At 42.7% G+C, this 18,629-nt stretch overlaps 1 protein-coding gene across 2 annotated transcripts in view; it reads left to right on the plus strand.

Moving 5' to 3' along the window:
- The window catches only part of bicc1b (BicC family RNA binding protein 1b), a 112,221-nt gene that overhangs the window by 22,136 nt on the left and 71,456 nt on the right, over positions 1 to 18,629 (plus strand). Inside the window, exon 2 of one of the 2 annotated variants that reach the window (XM_065242775.2) lies at positions 1,787 to 1,830. In XM_065242775.2, the coding sequence (XP_065098847.1) occupies positions 1,787 to 1,830 (44 nt within the window). Of the gene's footprint in view, positions 1 to 1,783; positions 1,831 to 18,629 lie in introns of both variants that reach the window. The other variant, XM_065242773.2, reaches the window with a different exon arrangement.

Here is an 18,629-nt window from a genome sequence, read left to right on the forward strand (position 1 = left end):
TGTATAAAAATGTACATAATTAAATGTATGTGTTGTACAACCACACATTAAATACACATATTCTCATGAGATCACGTGGATTATCACAACACATCTTGAAATCTTAAAGCTCCTGTTCTTTCTGTGTTTTTGAAGCTTTGATTTTGTTTACAGTGCGCAATATAACATGTGTTCATGTTTCACGTGTAAAAAAATGCTGTATTTTTCACACAATTGACTTACGGTATCAGGATACCGCTGTTTTTTCACTGTCCTCAAAACAGGCTGATGTCTTCCTTGTTCTGTGAAGTCCCTCCTTCAGAAATACGTAATGAGTTCTGATTGTGTAGTTTGTTTAGTGTGTTGTGATCCGATAGCAGCTTAGCTTGTCGTTAGCTTAGCTGGCGAGCAGTGGCGACTGACGTATTTCTGTGGGCGGAGGTTAGTCAAAAAACTGTTCTACTGTTCTACTGACGTAGTCCAAACCGGCTGTTCGCTGTAGGCTTCGAAAGGCGAATTCTGTTAAAGAAAATATATCGCCTGGCAGTGAACTTTGAGCTTTATCGTTTTACAGGTATTATTTATGCTATTATACAGTAGCAACATTACACATTAGGGTTTAAAAATGAGATCAGAAAAATGTGACCTTTAACTTTTTGTTCAAAACATTACCATTTATGCATTTGGCAGACACTTTTATCCAAAGCAACTTGCGATACATTACAAGTTATATTTTTATCACTATATGTGTTCCCTGGGTTTGAACTCAATGACCTTTGCATTGCTAACACAATGTTCTAGTGTACCACTAAGCTACACACCATCAAAAGAAGTATATTGAGCATCATCTAATGGCTGGAAAATATCAAGATGATTGTTTCAGCTATATCGCTCAAAACAACACAGAGCTGCTTAAAGTCTGTTCATTATCTTTAGAGAGCATGATGTTTATAAAAAGTTTCCTGAGAGCTTTCCACCATCTCATAAATCCATTAGGTTCTGTTTGGGTTTGTTTCTTGGCCAATTACAGAGAAGTAACTCTGTAGTTTTCTCACATAATATTGTTAACTGTGTAAAGTTAGTCAGAAATACGCCAGTATTCTTCTGCTTGGTATGTTCACATTACAGTCGGTCTGATTCAGTCTGTGGTTTTAGAAATGTTCAGCCATTCCCCTGTAATTCATTGGATATAAATAAACACGTTACATTTGTCTGGATCACAGCAGAGCCAAATTGTAAAGCTTGGATGAGACTAAGATTGCATCTTTCTATGTGGCTCTATGTGGTTCTTAGTCTAAAAATATTTCAACTATGTTATTTTTGTTGCCTGTTGGTTGCTGTGTTGGTTAATGTTTGATTTTGCAGTCGTGATGTCTTACAACCACATCCAAATTGGCTGTGGAGCGAATGAATGATTCGTAAAAAGGGATGAACAAATCATGTCTCTGAGTTTTTTTTTTTTTATCTAAATCATATGTTGATTTGAAAACTGAACTGTATGTATCATATATTATTACTTGTCCTCCTCACCTCCTGTTTGTAAAAAAAAAAAAATCAGTTCATTTAAATCTTGCGAATGTAGTAACATGCATTTTACAGAGTTTCTTACAATCCTACAAAACCTTTAGGATGGTTTGATTTTTTTTTTACACAAACGTCAATGTGCAGGAAAATAAGCTCAAATTGCAGATTTGTTCCGCTTAAGGCCATGTGGAAAAATATGTTGATATGAATTGCTGATTTTGCCAACATAAGTGATCCCTGATGTTATATTTTCTCTTAAATGTCCCATTCTTTTCCACAGCAGCCACTGAGGGTCGTGTCAATGGAGGCGAAGACTTCTTTGAGAGGGTAAGAAAAGACACATACAGTGCCGTCAGTTCACATCTCAATGTGTGACATTAGTGAGTAATGACATAATGGGAATGTGTGTTGCACAGGATACTAGTACCGCGGTAATGCAATGGCATCTGTGCCTAAAAACACTGTCAGTATATTTGGTTTACTACACATGGTAGTGGTCATAACTATACTCTAAAAAAAATACTGGGTTATTTTCAACCCAGCGTTGGGTCAAAAAAGGGTCGAGCCCAGCTGTTGGGTAAATTAACCCAGAAAATTGTTATATTTGACCCAAAAATGGGTTGGAACAACCCAGGATTTAGGCTTGAAACAACACAGCATTTGGGGTTAAAACAACCCAACATAGGTTCAATTATAACCCAGTGGGCTGGATTCGACCCTTTTTGACCCCAAGCTGGGTTGAAAATAACACAGTATTTTTAAAAGTGTATACTGTTAAGTGGATGATAATAATAGTATTCTGGAAAATGTTTGAATCAAAGTAATGCCTGCAAAAACATCACAAAAAAAACAATATTAGATCACTTCGGACCTTATTATTATTATTACTACAATAATACATTATAGGAAGATATTGAGAAAATATTGAGAAATGTTAGTAAAAATTACAATTTACTGAAAATAATATTAAGAACAGTTTAAATTTTAGAATGTCTGTTTTTTTATGAATTAAAAGCACTTAGGGTGTGTTCGTACTTGTAGTTAGTTTTTTTTTTTTTGGCTCTTTTGGTCGGGATCAAAAAAGAAACAAAAATAGTCATTTCCACTGAGGACTAAGTGTTTACATTTGCATTTTATCAGTGAACTTAAAGATAACAAACCTTAATGCGTAAGGATATGGTCACCATCCAATTGGTCGGCTTTGATGACGAATTTTATGCGACAGATGTCTGATCATCCACAACAACAAGTTTGCATGCAAGAGTAAACATGCTTATTTTATGCATCTTTATATAGAGGTATTATTAACAGCTCAGCGTTTATGAAGGTGTTTTACTGTCAATAAACATTTTAAAACGTAGACATTTTGTGCAGTTTTTCAGCATATGCTTGATAGACCAAATGTTAAAAGGTGACATATCTTGAAAATCTAACTTTTTTCATGTTTAAGTTTTGGTAAATCATTCTTTGCAAGCATGTGAAAAAATAGGTTATTGAAATTTGGCCCCTACTTGTGATGTCAGAAGGGGATAATACCACCCCTTAATCTGCACTATCCAACCACGGCACTGCAATTGAGTCTAGAGATCAACTCATTTGCATTTAAAAGGACACACAGCACATTTTTGCTCACACCTACAATTTTATCATGCTTTAATAAATTATCTATATGGTATTTTGAGCTAGAACTTCAAATACACTCTGGGGACTGTTAAAGAATTATTTGACATCTTAAAAAAGTCTTCTGAAATGCCCCCTTTAAGGAGGCTCTTTATCTCTCTGTTACTCCATGTTTGCCGTCTGCTCATTTGGTTTTGCATACATCGCTCATCCCCCAGTAAAGTCAGAGTCTCGTCTTGTGATATTACATCCTGTTTTTGTTCGTTGCACTGTCTCTGGTCCATGTGCGTTCACATATCAGTCAAATCCCACCAGAGTTCATTTGGAAGTGGACTGGGACCCACCTTTTAGAGGTCTTGGTTCCCTTATTTAGTGCACACCAAAGTTCAGGTGGCACCATTCACATTTACCGCACCAACCGAGCAATTGTACCCGAGTTTGTTTTAATCGAACCAAACATGTCAAGTATGAACACACCCTTAATCTGATTGAATTTTCTCTTTTTTAAAACTCAGTGGATGCAAAAAGATAAGATTAAAAGATAATAAATAAAAAGATATCTGGCATCAAGGCAAACATTTTCAAATTGTGTAGTACTTGAATCTGAAGATTTGAGAAAGTAAAGCCAACATTGTTCATTGTTCAGTTGTTTATTGTGATTGGATAGGTTGTAAAATAGCTAATATACAAATCTAATCACTGATGATCAATTTCTGATTAGTGTGATGATGCACATTTATTGTTATTATTACTATTACTCTTGGTAATGTAGAAAAAAAAGAAAGAATGAAATCCAAATTGATTGCCAACTGCAAATGTCTGTACAGTAACCACTGTTCCCTAACCCTAAAGGACACTCAGAACAGTGTTCTTCTGTTTGTTTTTGGCTTGGTCAAACAAGTGTACTTTACATGTTTAGATTTGGTGGGAGGAGAATGGTTGTAAGATTTCAGGGCGAGCACTTGCAGACAGGATATGAACGGTCAGACGGCTTGGGACAGCCTTGAGACTCAGCACCTGACCGCAATGCATGCTGGGAACTCAATTCCTGTTTGAAAATCTCAAGAGCGCTCAGGCAAAGCAAAGCATTGCCTTCAAAATAAACACTTGCAACCATGTCGTATCTGGATACTGGGAAAGAAATTTAGCTATGTCAGAACTGTTACGTTTTATTTAACCTGAAAGGTGTGGGTAAATAATCATAGAGATTTAAGAGAGCCTAAAGTAGGCTCTTCTGGTGGTTACTGCTGACTGCACTTTAAGCTGCTATTGATTTGCGTAGACGCAGCTGACGAGTTTCAGGAATTCCAATCTGTGATTTTCAAATAAACACAATCTAGCATCTCACGAAGGATCTGTTATGTATCTCTACTGAATTAGTGAATGTTGAAGGATATAAAGGAATTGTGTCCAACCACCCGCAACACCCTGACAACTCCACAGTAATGTGCTGAAACTACTTACACACACACAGGTGCATAGCAACCACCCGCAACACCCTGACAACTCCACAGTAACGTACAAAAACATCTCTCACACACAACTGCATATCAACCACTCGCAACACCCTGACAACTCCACAGTAACATACTGAAACATCTCTCACACACAGCTGCCTAACAACCACCCGCAACACCCTGACAACTCCACGATAACGTGCTGAAACACCTTACAGACACAAATCTGCATAGCAACCACCCACAACACCCTGACAACACCACAGTAACATACTTAAACATCTCTCAGATACAGGTGCCTAGCAAACACCCACAAGACCCTGACAACTCCACATTTACATACTGAAACATCTCTCACATACAGCTGCCTAACAACTGCCTGAAACACCCTGACAACTCCCTAGTAATGTATTGAAAAATCTCTCACACACAGCTGCCTAACAACTACCTGTAACACCCTTAAACCTCCACAGTAATGTATTGAAACATCTCTCACACACACAGCTGCATACCAACCACCCACAACACCCTGACAACACCACAGTAATGTGCTGAAACACCTTACACACACACAGCTGCATAGCAACCACCGCAACACCACGACAACTCCACGATAACGTGCTGAAACAGCTTACAGACACAAAGCTGCATAGCAACCACCCACAACACCCTGACAAGACCACAGTAGCATACTGAAACATCTCCCACATACAGGTGCCTATCAAACACCCACAACACCCTGACAACTCCACAGTAACGTACTGAAACATCTCTAACACACAGCTGCCTAACAATTACCCGTAACACCCTGACAACTCCACAGTGACGTGCTGAAACACCTTACAGACACACAGCTGCATAGCAACAACCCACAACACCCTGACAACACCACAATAGCATACTGAAACACCTCTCACATACAGGTGCCTAGCAAACACCCACAACACCCTGACAACTCAACAGTAACATACTGAAACATCTCTCACATACAACTGCATAGCAACCACCCACAACACCCTTACAACTCCACAGTGACGTGCTGAAACACCTTACACACACACAGCTGCATAGCAATCACCCACAACACCCTGACAACACCACAGTAATGTGCTGAAACACCTTACACACACGCAGCTGCATAGCAACCACCCGCAACACCCTGGCAACTTCACAGTACAGGGCTGAAACACCTTACAGACACAAAGCTACATAGCAACCACCCACAACACCCTGACAACACCACAGTAATGTGCTAAAACACCTTACACACACAGCTGCATAGCAACCACCCGCAACACCCTGACAACTACACGGTAACGTGCTGAAACACCTTACAGACACAAAGCTGCATAGCAACCACCCACAACACCCTGACAACTCCACAGTAATGTGCTGAAACACCTAACACACACACAGCTGCATAGCAACCACCCACAACACCCTTACAACTCCACAGTGATGTGCTGAAACACCTTACACACACAAAGCTGCATATCAACCACCCGCAACACCCTGACAACTCCACAGTACAGGGCTGAAACACCTTACGGACACAAAGCTACATAGCAACCACCCACAACACCATGACAACACCACAGTAATGTGCTAAAACACCTTACACACACAGCTGCATAGAAACCACCCGCAACACCCTGACAACTACACGGTAACGTGCTGAAACACCTTACAGACACAAAGCTGCATAGCAACCACCAGCAACACCCTGACAACTCCACAGTAACGTGCTGAAGAACCTTACACACACCCAGCTGCATAGAAACCACCCACAACACCCTGACAACTCCACAGTAATGTGCTGAAACACCTAACACACACGCAGCTGCAAAGAAACAACCCACAACACCCTTACAACTCCACAGTGACGTGCTGAAACACCTTACACACACACAGCTGCATAGCAATCACCCACAACACCCTGACAACACCACAGTAATGTGCTGAAACACCTTACACACACAGCTGCTTAGCAACCACCCGCAACACCCTGACAACTCCACAGTACAGGGCTGAAACACCTTACAGACACAAAGCTACATAGCAACGACCCACAACACCATGACAACACCACAGTTACGTGCTGAAACACCTTACACACCCAGCTGCATAGAAACTACCCACAACACCCTGACAACTCTACGGTAACTTGCTGAAACACCTTACAGACACAAAGCTGCATAGAAACCACCCGCAACACCCTGACAACTCCACAGTACAGGGCTGAAACACCTTACAGACACAAAGCTACATAGCAACCACCCACAACACCATGACAACACCACAGTAATGTGCTGAAACACCTTACACACACCCAGCTGCATAGAAACTACCCGCAACACCCTGACAACTCCACAGTAACGTGCTGAAACACCTTACAGACACAAAGCTGCTTAGCAACCACCCACAACACCCTGACAACACCACAGTAATGTGCTGAAACACCTTACACACACCCAGCTGCATAGAAACTACCCGCAACACCCTGACAACTCCACGGTAACGTGTTGAAACACCTTACACACACCCAGCTGCATAGAAACTACCCAAAACACCCTGACAACTCCACAGTAACGTGCTGAAACACCTTACACACACCCAGCTGCATAGAAACTCCCCCCAACACCCTGACAACTCCACGGTAACGTGCTGAAACACCTTACAGACACAAAGCTGCTTAGCAACCACCCACAACACCCTGACAACACCACAGTAATGTGCTGAAACACCTTACACACACCCAGCTGCATAGAAACTACCCGCAACACCCTGCAACTCCACGGTAATGTGCTGAAACACCTTACAGACACAAAGCTGCTTAGCAACCACCCACAACACCCTGACAACACCACAGTAATTTGCTAAAACACCTTACACACACGCAACTGCATAGAAACCACCCGCAACACCCTGACAACTCCACAGTAACGTGCTGAAACACCTTACACACACAAAGCTACATAGCAACCACCCACAACACCCTGACAACTCTAAGAAAGACGTTATGAAGAGATGTGGAAAGCTAAATCAAATTCTTGTATTTCTTGAAAATTTGATAAAAACGGGTCTAATCAGTGTTCTTCAGATAGAAATGATGAACATAGCTGCTGATTCAGACCTGAAGAACATACCAGCCTTGACAACAGCCATCCATCACACCAGCCATTCTCGTTTCAAACACTATGATCATGTCAAATAATGTTAAATCAATGATCATAAGTCTTTTCTTTTACTGTCTGCGACTGATTATCACCATCCTTAGACACTTTAAAAGCTCTTCTCTGCTTTGCCCTCCATCATGTCTTTGTTGTTTATTGAGTGAAGATGACTTGTAAAAATATTTGTCAAAACACTGATTGCATATTTTGTAAGAGAAATGAAAAGCAGGTTTCTGTTTGCTTACCAACTCCTTACCAGCAACTGATCGGTTATGACATGTCAGAGGATGAAGGATTGAAGTAAACATGGCAGTGCAGAGAAGGAATTGGAATGTGTGCCTGTCATATTTTAATCTATAAAGATTTTAAATGGTTATCAAATATGCACTTACTTTCCCGGTTTTCACCTGATATTAACTCATTCTCCGTCAGCCATTTTTTTTTGAAAAGTTGCCCCCCAGCATTTTTTGTGATTTTCAAAAAATGCCTTCCAGGAAAATGTTCTTTTAAAAATATGTAAACATACAAATATATCAAATGAAAGAACAGACCGTCTGCTTTCAAACAAATAAAAAAGGAAAAAAATAGTATTAACAAAAAGCTGAAATAATTGCATTTTTGTGAAGGAATTTTGTTAGAGATCAGATTCAGAATGATTATCAAAATATACACAGGGTTTAAAATTAGTAAATAACAGTATGGCTTCAGTTTTTTCATAAACTGGGGAAAAATTGCGGTATTTCAAACATAAAAATTCATCAAGAAAACTTTTTTTATGCAAATGTTTTCTCTCAATTGCGGGGAAAGAGATAACATCCATCTCAGGTGATCTGATCACATTATACAGGGCCTTTTACATGAAGCCGATTTAGTTAGCAAGCCAGTTTATAATTAGTTGCTGCCCACCCTGGGTTTTGGGTCCGAAAAAGTGTTTGTCACCATAGTAATTTATGCTACACAGCTAACCTTATCCATGCAGGTTATGTTCTGGATCAGAGATCACACCCAGTGATGTATCTTCTTATATCCAATATCTTTGAAATACAACTCGCTTTATTCATGTTGAACATGATTGGTTGTTTACCCCTTGCTTTGGTTTGGAGTGCATTGACAACTCTGCATTGGTTTGGTTTTGTCAACTCGAAATTGAATCCTGTGAGCCTGAGTTTGTTTAACCATCTTCATGGTACAAACCCAGATGTAAACAGGGTTCAAAAGTTTTATGTTGTCAAAAACACAAGCAGTTCATTTGTTGTCCTAATGCGTTCATGATGAGAGCGAAGGATCGCCAACTTATCTGTTAATCAACCAGTGGCATCGTGCATAACATTTTTTAAGGGGGCACAGAGTGTACACCTACCATTCATACTAGTAATCATAATTATTAACTCCAATATTTAAAATATTAATACAATTTACAAGTGTCAACTTTTTTACTCTTTAGATACTTATAAACTGAAGAAATTTCTTAAGATTTAACTTCACTTTAAACTATTGAATTATTAATATTAGGTTGCATAACGCTTGTTGTTTATAACTGCTGCACATCTGTGTCAGATAGAGTCAAACCAACTTCTGGCACCTAGAAACCGATATTTCAGCCCAGGATCCAAAGTTCCTGTTTTGTTTCAGAAACTGCATTTTTAATGTCACCCCAAAAGTTTTCAATTGGAAAGATATTAGGGGGTTGGGCTGGCCACTCCACAACCTCATACTTTTTGTCTGCTTGTGTGTTTGGGGTTGTTGTCTTGTTGAAACCCATTTTAGCGGCATTTCCTCTTCTGCAAAAATATCCCTATACCATGATTTTTACATACCATGTTTAGCTGTCTTTACAGTGTTGCTGTGGCTTGAATTTAGTACCTGTGGGTCACCTGAGGTTCTGTCGATAACCATTAGACCCCAAAAGAACAATTTTACTTTCATCAAGCCACAAAATGTTTCGCTATTTTACTTTGGTCCAGATGATGTGATTCTGCAGATGTCTTTATTTCAACCCTGGTGCTTTGTGGGAGTTTCTTGCAAACAGATTAGCTTCAATCAGATGCTCTTACAGATCATTTTAGATCATATTCGATCTTTCTAGAGGTGTTTAAAGGGTGAATCTTTGCATTCCTGACTATTCCTCAATCTGTATTAACCGTAGTTGCTTGATTTCTTCCATGTGCTTTGGGTTCCCATTCAATAAGGTTTACTTCGCATTGCGTCAGTTTGCTGACGCTATGGGGGGAAACACCTGGTAACCCCACGATTGAAGCCTATTGGTTAACGTCTGTAGAAAATACAGACCAATGACGTTTGAGCCCGCATGGGGGCGTGGCACATGTCCTCATATAAGCCCGGAGTCATACTTCAAGAGCTCATTAATTTTCTCCTTCAGCGCGAACCTTCTCACTGCCCCGAAGAGAAGCCCTTACAGAAGCCGACCATCGATCTGAGCACACTGCAGCGGACTGCTACACACCAGCGCATTCCCCTGCCGCTTCCCGGTTGAGCATTAAAAGAGCGAATTTCACTCTAAAAGAGCAAGAAGCGCGTTGAGATAATGCCGCTTCGGCATTGTGGCTCATGCCGAGCCCCTTTGCCTGTGGAAGACCTCCACACCGAGTGCGTCCTCTGTCTGGGTCCTGCCCACGCCGAGTCCGTGCTCACCGAGGCGGGCTGCGCCCACTGCGAGCTCCTTCCTATCGCGGTGCTGCGCTCCCGCCTCGATGTCTTCAAGAGGAAGGCTTCCCGTGCTCTCCCGCCTAAACAGCAGCGGAGTCGTGAAGTCGAGAGGCGCCTCAAGACTGAGTCCACACTGGCTCATCCCCCGCGTGCTACGTCTCCCCGCCGTAATCCTGTCACCTTTGTCCATGAGGACCTACGCCCCCTGCCGAGTGCTAGCGGCGTGGTTTACTTTGGGTCCGGTGACACCGTGGAGATGATGTCATCCTCTGAGGAGTTAGAGGATTGGGCAACTTCGGATGACGACGCCCACGCCGCCGCCGCTGAAGATCCCACTGAGTCGCGTCCTCACGACTCTGAGCTCATCCGCATCCTGACACAAGCTAAAGCGGAGCTCAACATTCAGTGGTGGCCGCCGTCAGAGCCTCAACCCAGCCGTCTTGATGAGTGGTTCCTGCAGCCCGGGCGCTGTCAACCATCCCGCCAGCGGCAGGCGCCGTTCTTCCTGGAGGTTCACCAGGAGCTCACTAAGTCCTGGCGCGCTCCTCACTCCACCCGAGTCCAAAGCGCCGTCTCCCACGTCCTCTCCGTAGTGGACAGCGCCGACGAACACGGCTACACCAAGCTGCCGCTGCTCGAGGAGTCTGTTGCTGCCCACCTCTGCCCGTCCTCGGCCGGCGGATGGAGGGCAAAGATGATACCTTCGAAGCCCTGCCGTCTGACATCAACCTTGGCGTCGAAATCTTACGCCGCCGACGGACACGCTGCATCTGCTCTCCACATGATGACAGTGCTACAAGTATACCAGGCGAAACTTCTCCGTGATATGGATGAGGGGCCTAACCCGTCAACCTTTAAAGACCTGCGCAGCGCGACTCACTTGGCCCTCCGCGCTACTAAAGTCGCCACTCAGGATGCGGGAAGAGCCATGGCTAGCCTGGTTGTTCTGGAGAGACATCTGTGGCTGAACTTGACAGAGATCAAGGACACGGATCGGGTTGCCCTTCTTGACTCGCCCGTGTCGCCGTCGTCAGGGCTCTTCAGCTCTGCTGTGGAGGGGTTTACCCAGCACTTCACTGAGGCACAGAAATCGTTGCAGGCTATGCGGCATTTCTTACCCAAACGGTCTGCCTCAGCGACTGAGACCGGCCGCCCAAAACCGCCGCCGGAGGTTAAGCACCAGCATCCTGCACGACCGGCTGGTCCACCTCGACTCCGCGGTCCCCGTCCTAGGATCACGCTGGACCTGGCGCCGGCACTGCCTCCCTGAAGAGTCTGAGGAGGAAAAGAGGCTCTGGTCCCGCTCCGGCCGGCCCGCCCTCGAAAGTTCTGCGTGTTTCAGTCCCCTCGGGCGCTGGACACACCCTCGCTAAACAAATTTTTACCTTTTCACAAAAAGAGCAAATTTCCTCCTCTGTACACACACACACACACGGCTCACCGTCCATAAGCATATCGACGCTCGCCGTCAAACTTCACGTTTGGCAATCCACCCCCGGCATACTTGGCTGTATTCTAAACATGATCCAAAACGGTTATTCACTTCATTTCGCTCGGAGACCACCCCGGTTTCGCGGCGTTCTCTACACCACTCGACTCGATAAAGACGCGAGCATGGCTTACACCGGAACGCGCGCTCACGTTCAGACGCGAGGCTGCATCGTTCAGAGCGGGTTCACATCTCCCTCTAAAACGATTCCTAAAAATGCTGGGTCTGACGGCAGCAGCATCCCCACTAATACCGTTGGGAATGCTGTTCATGAGACCGCTTCAGTTTTGGTTGAAAGCGAAAGTTCCGCCCAGTGCTTGGTTGTCGGGCCGCTTATTAATCAAAATCACGTACAGCTGCGTGAAAGCGCTTTGGATATGAACATCCCCTCACCTTTTCCTCTCGGGCACGGAGCTCGGCTCCGTGAGCAGGAGGAAAGTGGTGACCACGGATGCGTCTGCGATGTGTTGGGGCGTGCACTGCGACGGCGAACCCGCCTTCAGTACGTGGAACAACCAGTTGTCTCAGCTACATATCAACCACCTCAAGATGCTACGACTCTTTCGACCGAAACTCCAACATCAGCACGTTCTAGTACAGTCGGACAGTATGACGGTGGTCTCATTTATAATCCACCAAGGCGGGCTGAGATCTCGCTCCCTATCCAGGCTGGCGAAACGGCTTTTATTATGGGCTCACGTGAACGTACGTTCGTTGAAAGCGACTCACGTACCGGGTGTAGCCAATACGGGTGCAGACATTCTCTCGCGCAACGGTCCGCCGCCGGGAGAATGGAGGCTGCATCCTCAGACGGTCGAGGAAATATGGACCGTCTTTGGCCGAGCGAAGATCGATCTGTTTGCATCAGACGAGAACGCGCATTGCCCGATCTTCTTCTCGAAACACCACGATGCCCTGTCGCAAACATGGCCGGCGTGTCTTCTATATGCTTTTCCTCCGGTGGCTCTGTTACCACAGGTCCTTCAGAGGATAAGAGAGACGAAATGCGCGATAATTCTGATCGCCCCGTTTTGGCACAATCAACCATTGCTTCCCTGACCTGTGGCAGCTGAAAGCATCAGCACCATGGCCAGTACCGCTGAGAAAGGACCTCCTTTCTCAGGCGGGAGGGGCGATATGGCATCCACAGCCGGAGCTATGGAATCTACACGTTTGGTCTCTGAACGGCAACCATCTCGCCTTTCAGGACATGTGTTAAATACTCTAACTGAAGCTAGGGCCTCATCTACCAGGCGCCCTTACGCTCAAAGTGGTCTATTTATTCTGACTGGTGCATGACGAAAAACCTGAACCCAAACACCTGTGAAGTGGAGCATATTCTCTCCTTTCTACAGGAAATGTTGGACAGCGGTCGCACGCCCTTGACGCTTAAAGTATATGTGGCGGCGATAACGGCGAATCACGCCCTTATCACCGGTCACACCGTGGGGAAACATGATCTTATCATTAAATTCCTCAGAGGCGCTCGCAGACTAAACCCACCGCGACCTAACACGGTCCCGTCTTGGGATTTGTCCATGGTCCTGAAAGCGCTGCGCGGTCCCCCTTTTGAGCCCCTCGAGCAGGCTGACCTGCGCGCTCTCTCGTTTAAAACCGCTCTCCTCCTGGCGTTGGCATCGGTTAAGCGAGTGGGAAATCTACACGCGTTTTCAATTGACCCGTAGAGTCTGGAATTCGGTCCTAACGATAGCAAAGTAATCCTTAGACCGAAAGCAGGATACATTCCTAAGGTTTTGACCACGCCATTTAGAGTTCAGGTGGTTTCACTTCTCGCCCTCCCGCTGGCGGATGGCGAACAAACCCCGAACATGCTCTGGCCCGTCAGAGCATTAAGAATATACACGGACCGCTCTGCCTCATACCCCAAGTCAGATCAGCTGTTCGTAAGCTTCGCGCACCACTCTTTAGGTATGCCGCTCACTAAACAGAGGCTATCTAAATGGATCGTCAAAGCCATTGCTTTGGCTTATGCCTCCCTGAATGAACATAGTCCAGTTGGTTTAAAAGCCCACTCCACGCGAAGTATGGCTTCATCATGGGCTTGGTCTACCGGGATTTCTATCTTTGACATTTGTAATGCGACCGGCTGGTCCTCGCCGTCTACGTTTGTCAGATTTTATAGCCTGGATGTCCCTGCCTTACAAGCACAGGTCTTATCGGCTTAATATTTACGCGACTGCATTTCTGTATGCCTTCATGGTGCGCTGCGAGCTCACCTTCAGGGCTATTTATTAATAAACCAGGCACAGCTCGCGGCGCGCTCAGGGAACCCGCCGTATCGTGCTCTGTTTAATATGCATCATTGTGCATTTTGAAACTTCACTGTATGTGTATTACAGTCTCATATATGGTGCTTACACTGACGCTCGCTAGAGCTATGTACACGCTGAGTATAGGGCCACATGCAGTGTCTCTCCGGTGAGGGCACCTCAGTCCGTTGTGTATGCACGGCGGGATGGGATTACGTTCCCCCCTAGCATCAGCAAACTGACGCAATGCGAAGTGAACCGTATTGAAAGGGAACGCTTAGGTTACTCACGTAACCCTGGTTCCCTGAAATAACGGGAACGAGCATTGCGTCGTTGGCCGTGCTACAAACGTGTACGCAGTGAGTGTTATTTGGCTGTGCGCTTCAGTCGAATAATAATGAGCTCTTGACGTATGACTCCGGGCTTATATGAGGACGTGTGCCACGCCCTCGCACGGGCTCAAACGTCATTGGTCTGTATTTTCTACAGACGTTAACCAATAGGCTTCAATCGCGAAGTAAACAGGAATTTCCCCCCATAGCGTCAGCAAACTGATGCAATGCTCGTTCCCGTTATTTCAGGGAACCGGGGTTACGTGAGTAACCTAAGCGTTTTTTTGCCATTTCAAAACATTTGAGATAATTTTAGCTGATCATCATAAAATTTGCTGCATTTCTTTATACATTTTCCCTTTTTAAATCAACTTTATAATCAAATTGCGTTGTTTCTCTGAGCGATGATGGAACGGTCCATTTTAATTAGAAATTGAGCAGCATATATATATTTTAAAACAATCGGTGAAACATTTGCTTCCCCTTTTTCTTAAAGCTGTTTTATCATGGGTGTATAAAGACCTTTCATAATGAAACATTATGTTTATTATCTTAGGATGAGACGTTTTTATCTACATACATCGAGGGTCCTCTTACATGGAAGTTGCCATTTTGTGACGCCATGTTTCTACAGAACCCCTTAACAGACTTTTTTTACTAAGTTGTCTCCGACGATGACATGTTTGTCCGGTGGTGGCTACCGTAGCTTCTCTATGCATTTCAAAAGCGAGGGGTGAGCAGTGGACTGAGCCGTTGGTTGCAATTCGCAACCTCACCACTAGATGCCGCTAAAATTTACACACTGCACCTTTAATAAATTACGAAAAGGATCTGTTTTTTTACAGAATTAACTCATTTTTTAATTAAACTTCACACTGCTATTTTTTTGATCATGCCACTTTCAATAAATTAGTCAATAACTCAGAACAAGTAGTGTGGATATCATTACCAATGGCTCTTTTGTTTTTCTATAGCACTACTACATCTGTAAGTAAATCATTTCCAATGCAGGCATATTACAACTTAGACAGTGGATTATCAGGTTACTGATGTTGCACAACATAACTGTACATATTCAAATGGATGCACACTTATAAACACATGCACAGTGACACGCGTTTCAAAAAACCCACAACATTATCTCGAAATACCTGTCTTGGCACGTATTCTCATAAAAACAGACAGTTATGTCTGAAAATGAGTGCAAACAGTTCAAAAAGATATCAGATGTGTGTGTCTGTCGAGTCACCTCAGAAAATTTGCTTATGTTGGTATCATTATATTAATTAAACAACAGAGAGAAAAGGTAAATCACGGCTGTAGCTTTAAAAAGATGAATAATATTAAATTTATATAATGATGAAGATTCTTTTTCTTTCTCCTATTAGATCTTACTTTATCTGTAACTCTGTTCTTTTCTATTTGTAAATGCTTACACGTATTACACTAATTTGAGGGGTAAAAATTTTTAGGATTTGAGTTAAGGGTAATTTGGGGTTTCTTTGATTAAAACCAGGATCAGATGATTGCTGATCCAGGATCATACATTACTTGTGAAATTACAGTGACCCTATAATGACTAGGGGGTTGGCATGGGGGTGGCTTAGCTAGGGGACCCCCATTAGCTTCGACATGATTCGAACACTGCACGTTCCCCCTCAGTTTCAATAGGCATGATGCCTCTGAATCAACCACTGCTCTTAATAGAGAGATCTAAACAATTACAGAAAATGTGGAAAGAAATGAACATATGAGATCACAGGAGATTAGCTTCACGTGATCTTTATACAGAGATTTTACTCGACACATCATATTTATTAACGAAAGTAGAATATCTGGAAGAACTTGTGAAATCAAATGACAACACAGGTGAATGTAAACAGGTGGAATGTGCTGTTGATTTGAGTCTTCTTACCTTCTACTGTCTGTTACTTATGTCTGATGATTTCTCTTTTTTTGCGTAAAAACAGGCCTGTGTCTCAGGTGGGTTCAAGATATATGCTTGTTTTCTTTTATTAAGATGTCATCAGTAATAGAAAAATAAACATGATTCATCAGTTGAGGAAGATGCCAATCTCAACCACGCTCAAAGTGACGGACAACACCTCACACAGTATGTCGAAATTCATTGAAACTGAGCTGGCCTGTTTTCAATCCCTCCACCCATAATCCCATTCTCTGTCTGTGACACAGAGCTGCGAGGTAACTCATCAAACTCCTGAGCCCTTCGATACAACCATGTTAGAAAATCTGTTAGTGATAGTTATCATATGTAGTGAGTTTGTAATAGTTTTTGAACATCTGTGATAGATGACCCGACTCCGTCTCGGTCACCGTCTGTCTGCCTGATTTCCGTCGAGCAGCCTAATGAAGTGTTCTGGTTGGCTGGATTTGTTTTTGACCTTTCTAATGTGCCTTTCTCTTCCAAAATAAAAGGCATGGGATTTTCCCAAGCCCCGGACCAGGGTGTGTGTGAGGTCGGAGTGTTATTTTTAAGTGCTTATTAACTCAGATCGGGAGAGAGAGTTGTTTTGAATGTGATAGTACATTTCCTTTTGTTGGACGAACCACAGGCCGTATCCTTTCTAAGAAGCTGAAAGCACATCTTTGATGAGTTACGGTTAAGGCTCGGTCCTTCTAATAGAAACTTTGTTGTAAACTTTTCCATCGTGACATGTTTTGGCCGATGATAAATAGCTTTGCTTTCATGCCGTGCATCTAACTGGGGAAATTTGGAACAGGGTGTAGATCAATGTAAATAAACGTGAAGATGATTGATTAAAAAACAAGTAGTTAAAATTAAAAATGGACATACTGTGTGCCACTGAATACTAAACATCCTGACATCACTTCCTCGTGGATTTATAAAAGCACGTTTGAAGTGATTCCCTGATGCTAGAATGAATTGGTTACCATTACTATCAAAATATATCCTGGAGGTTAAGGCTTTTTATTCCAGATGTCCTGGTGTCCATTATGACATTTAGAAATGTGTTTGTCATCCATGCTAATGACAGATCTCACTGCATCCAGCCGTGTGCTTTTTGATCATGGTTACCATCATGGAAGAGAAGGGCACTGTTCCACCGATCTGTCTAAGTTTATAAACGACTAATAATTTCATATGAAATTTATAGCGTAGGTTTCTGTTTGATTTGTTTGGACGTCCAAGCAGCTAAAAACCGAGGACCGTCTTTGCAGAAGTTTGGAGGATGTTCATCAAAACAAATTTGTGGTTGCAAAGCAAAAAATGGCTTTCTTACTTAGTATTTTTGTCTTGTTTTAAGTACAAATATATAAAAGACTTAAAGGAGCATTTCACCCGTAGAAACATTAATCTTTATTGAAAGTGTGTCATAGTTGTAGTCGAAATGTAACGTACATTTTGAATTTGGTGCCTATTTGACCGAGAAAAGGGGTGTTTGTAGTCTCACCCCCTCAACAAAGATATTGGACTTCCTTCTTTCAATGATGCAAAATGATGATTTTTACAACATTGAAAGAAGGAAGTTCAAGACTGAAATCTGTATTTCTCCTGTCTCAGCGGCAACTGAGGAAATGATGCACGACCATTCAAAAACATGTCTGGGGTTCTAACTATACAAAGCTTTATGTAATGAGTGAAGTGTCCATTTAAGTCAAGATGTATTTTCTTGATGAGCAAAATTACCTAACAAAATAAGTCTAGTTTTAAGACAAAAAATATATATACAATTTAAGTGAATTTGTGCATACAACAAGCAAAAAAATCTGCCAATGGGATATGCAAAAAAATCTTAAAAACTTCATTCAAGAAAAATTAGCTTACTCCATTGGCAATTTTTTTATTTTTTTTATTTTTGCTTGTTTTAAGCACAAGTTCACATACATTTGGTATTTTTGTATTAAAATTGGACTTATTTTCTTAGGTAATTTTTCTCATCAAGAATCTTGATTTAAGAATTTTTAGATATTTGTATTAAAAACAAGACAAAAATACTAAGTATTTTTTGCATGATATAACTAGAAATCCTGGGCTCTTTGACTGTACACACTGCAAAAAAATTATTTTCAAGAAAAAAATTCTTAGTATTTTTGTCTTGTTTTCATCAAAAATATCAAAAAATTCTTAAATTAAG

Source organism: Paramisgurnus dabryanus, chromosome 1 (genome assembly GCF_030506205.2).
Source record: "Paramisgurnus dabryanus chromosome 1, PD_genome_1.1, whole genome shotgun sequence".
NCBI classification, from domain to species: domain Eukaryota; kingdom Metazoa; phylum Chordata; class Actinopteri; order Cypriniformes; family Cobitidae; genus Paramisgurnus; species Paramisgurnus dabryanus.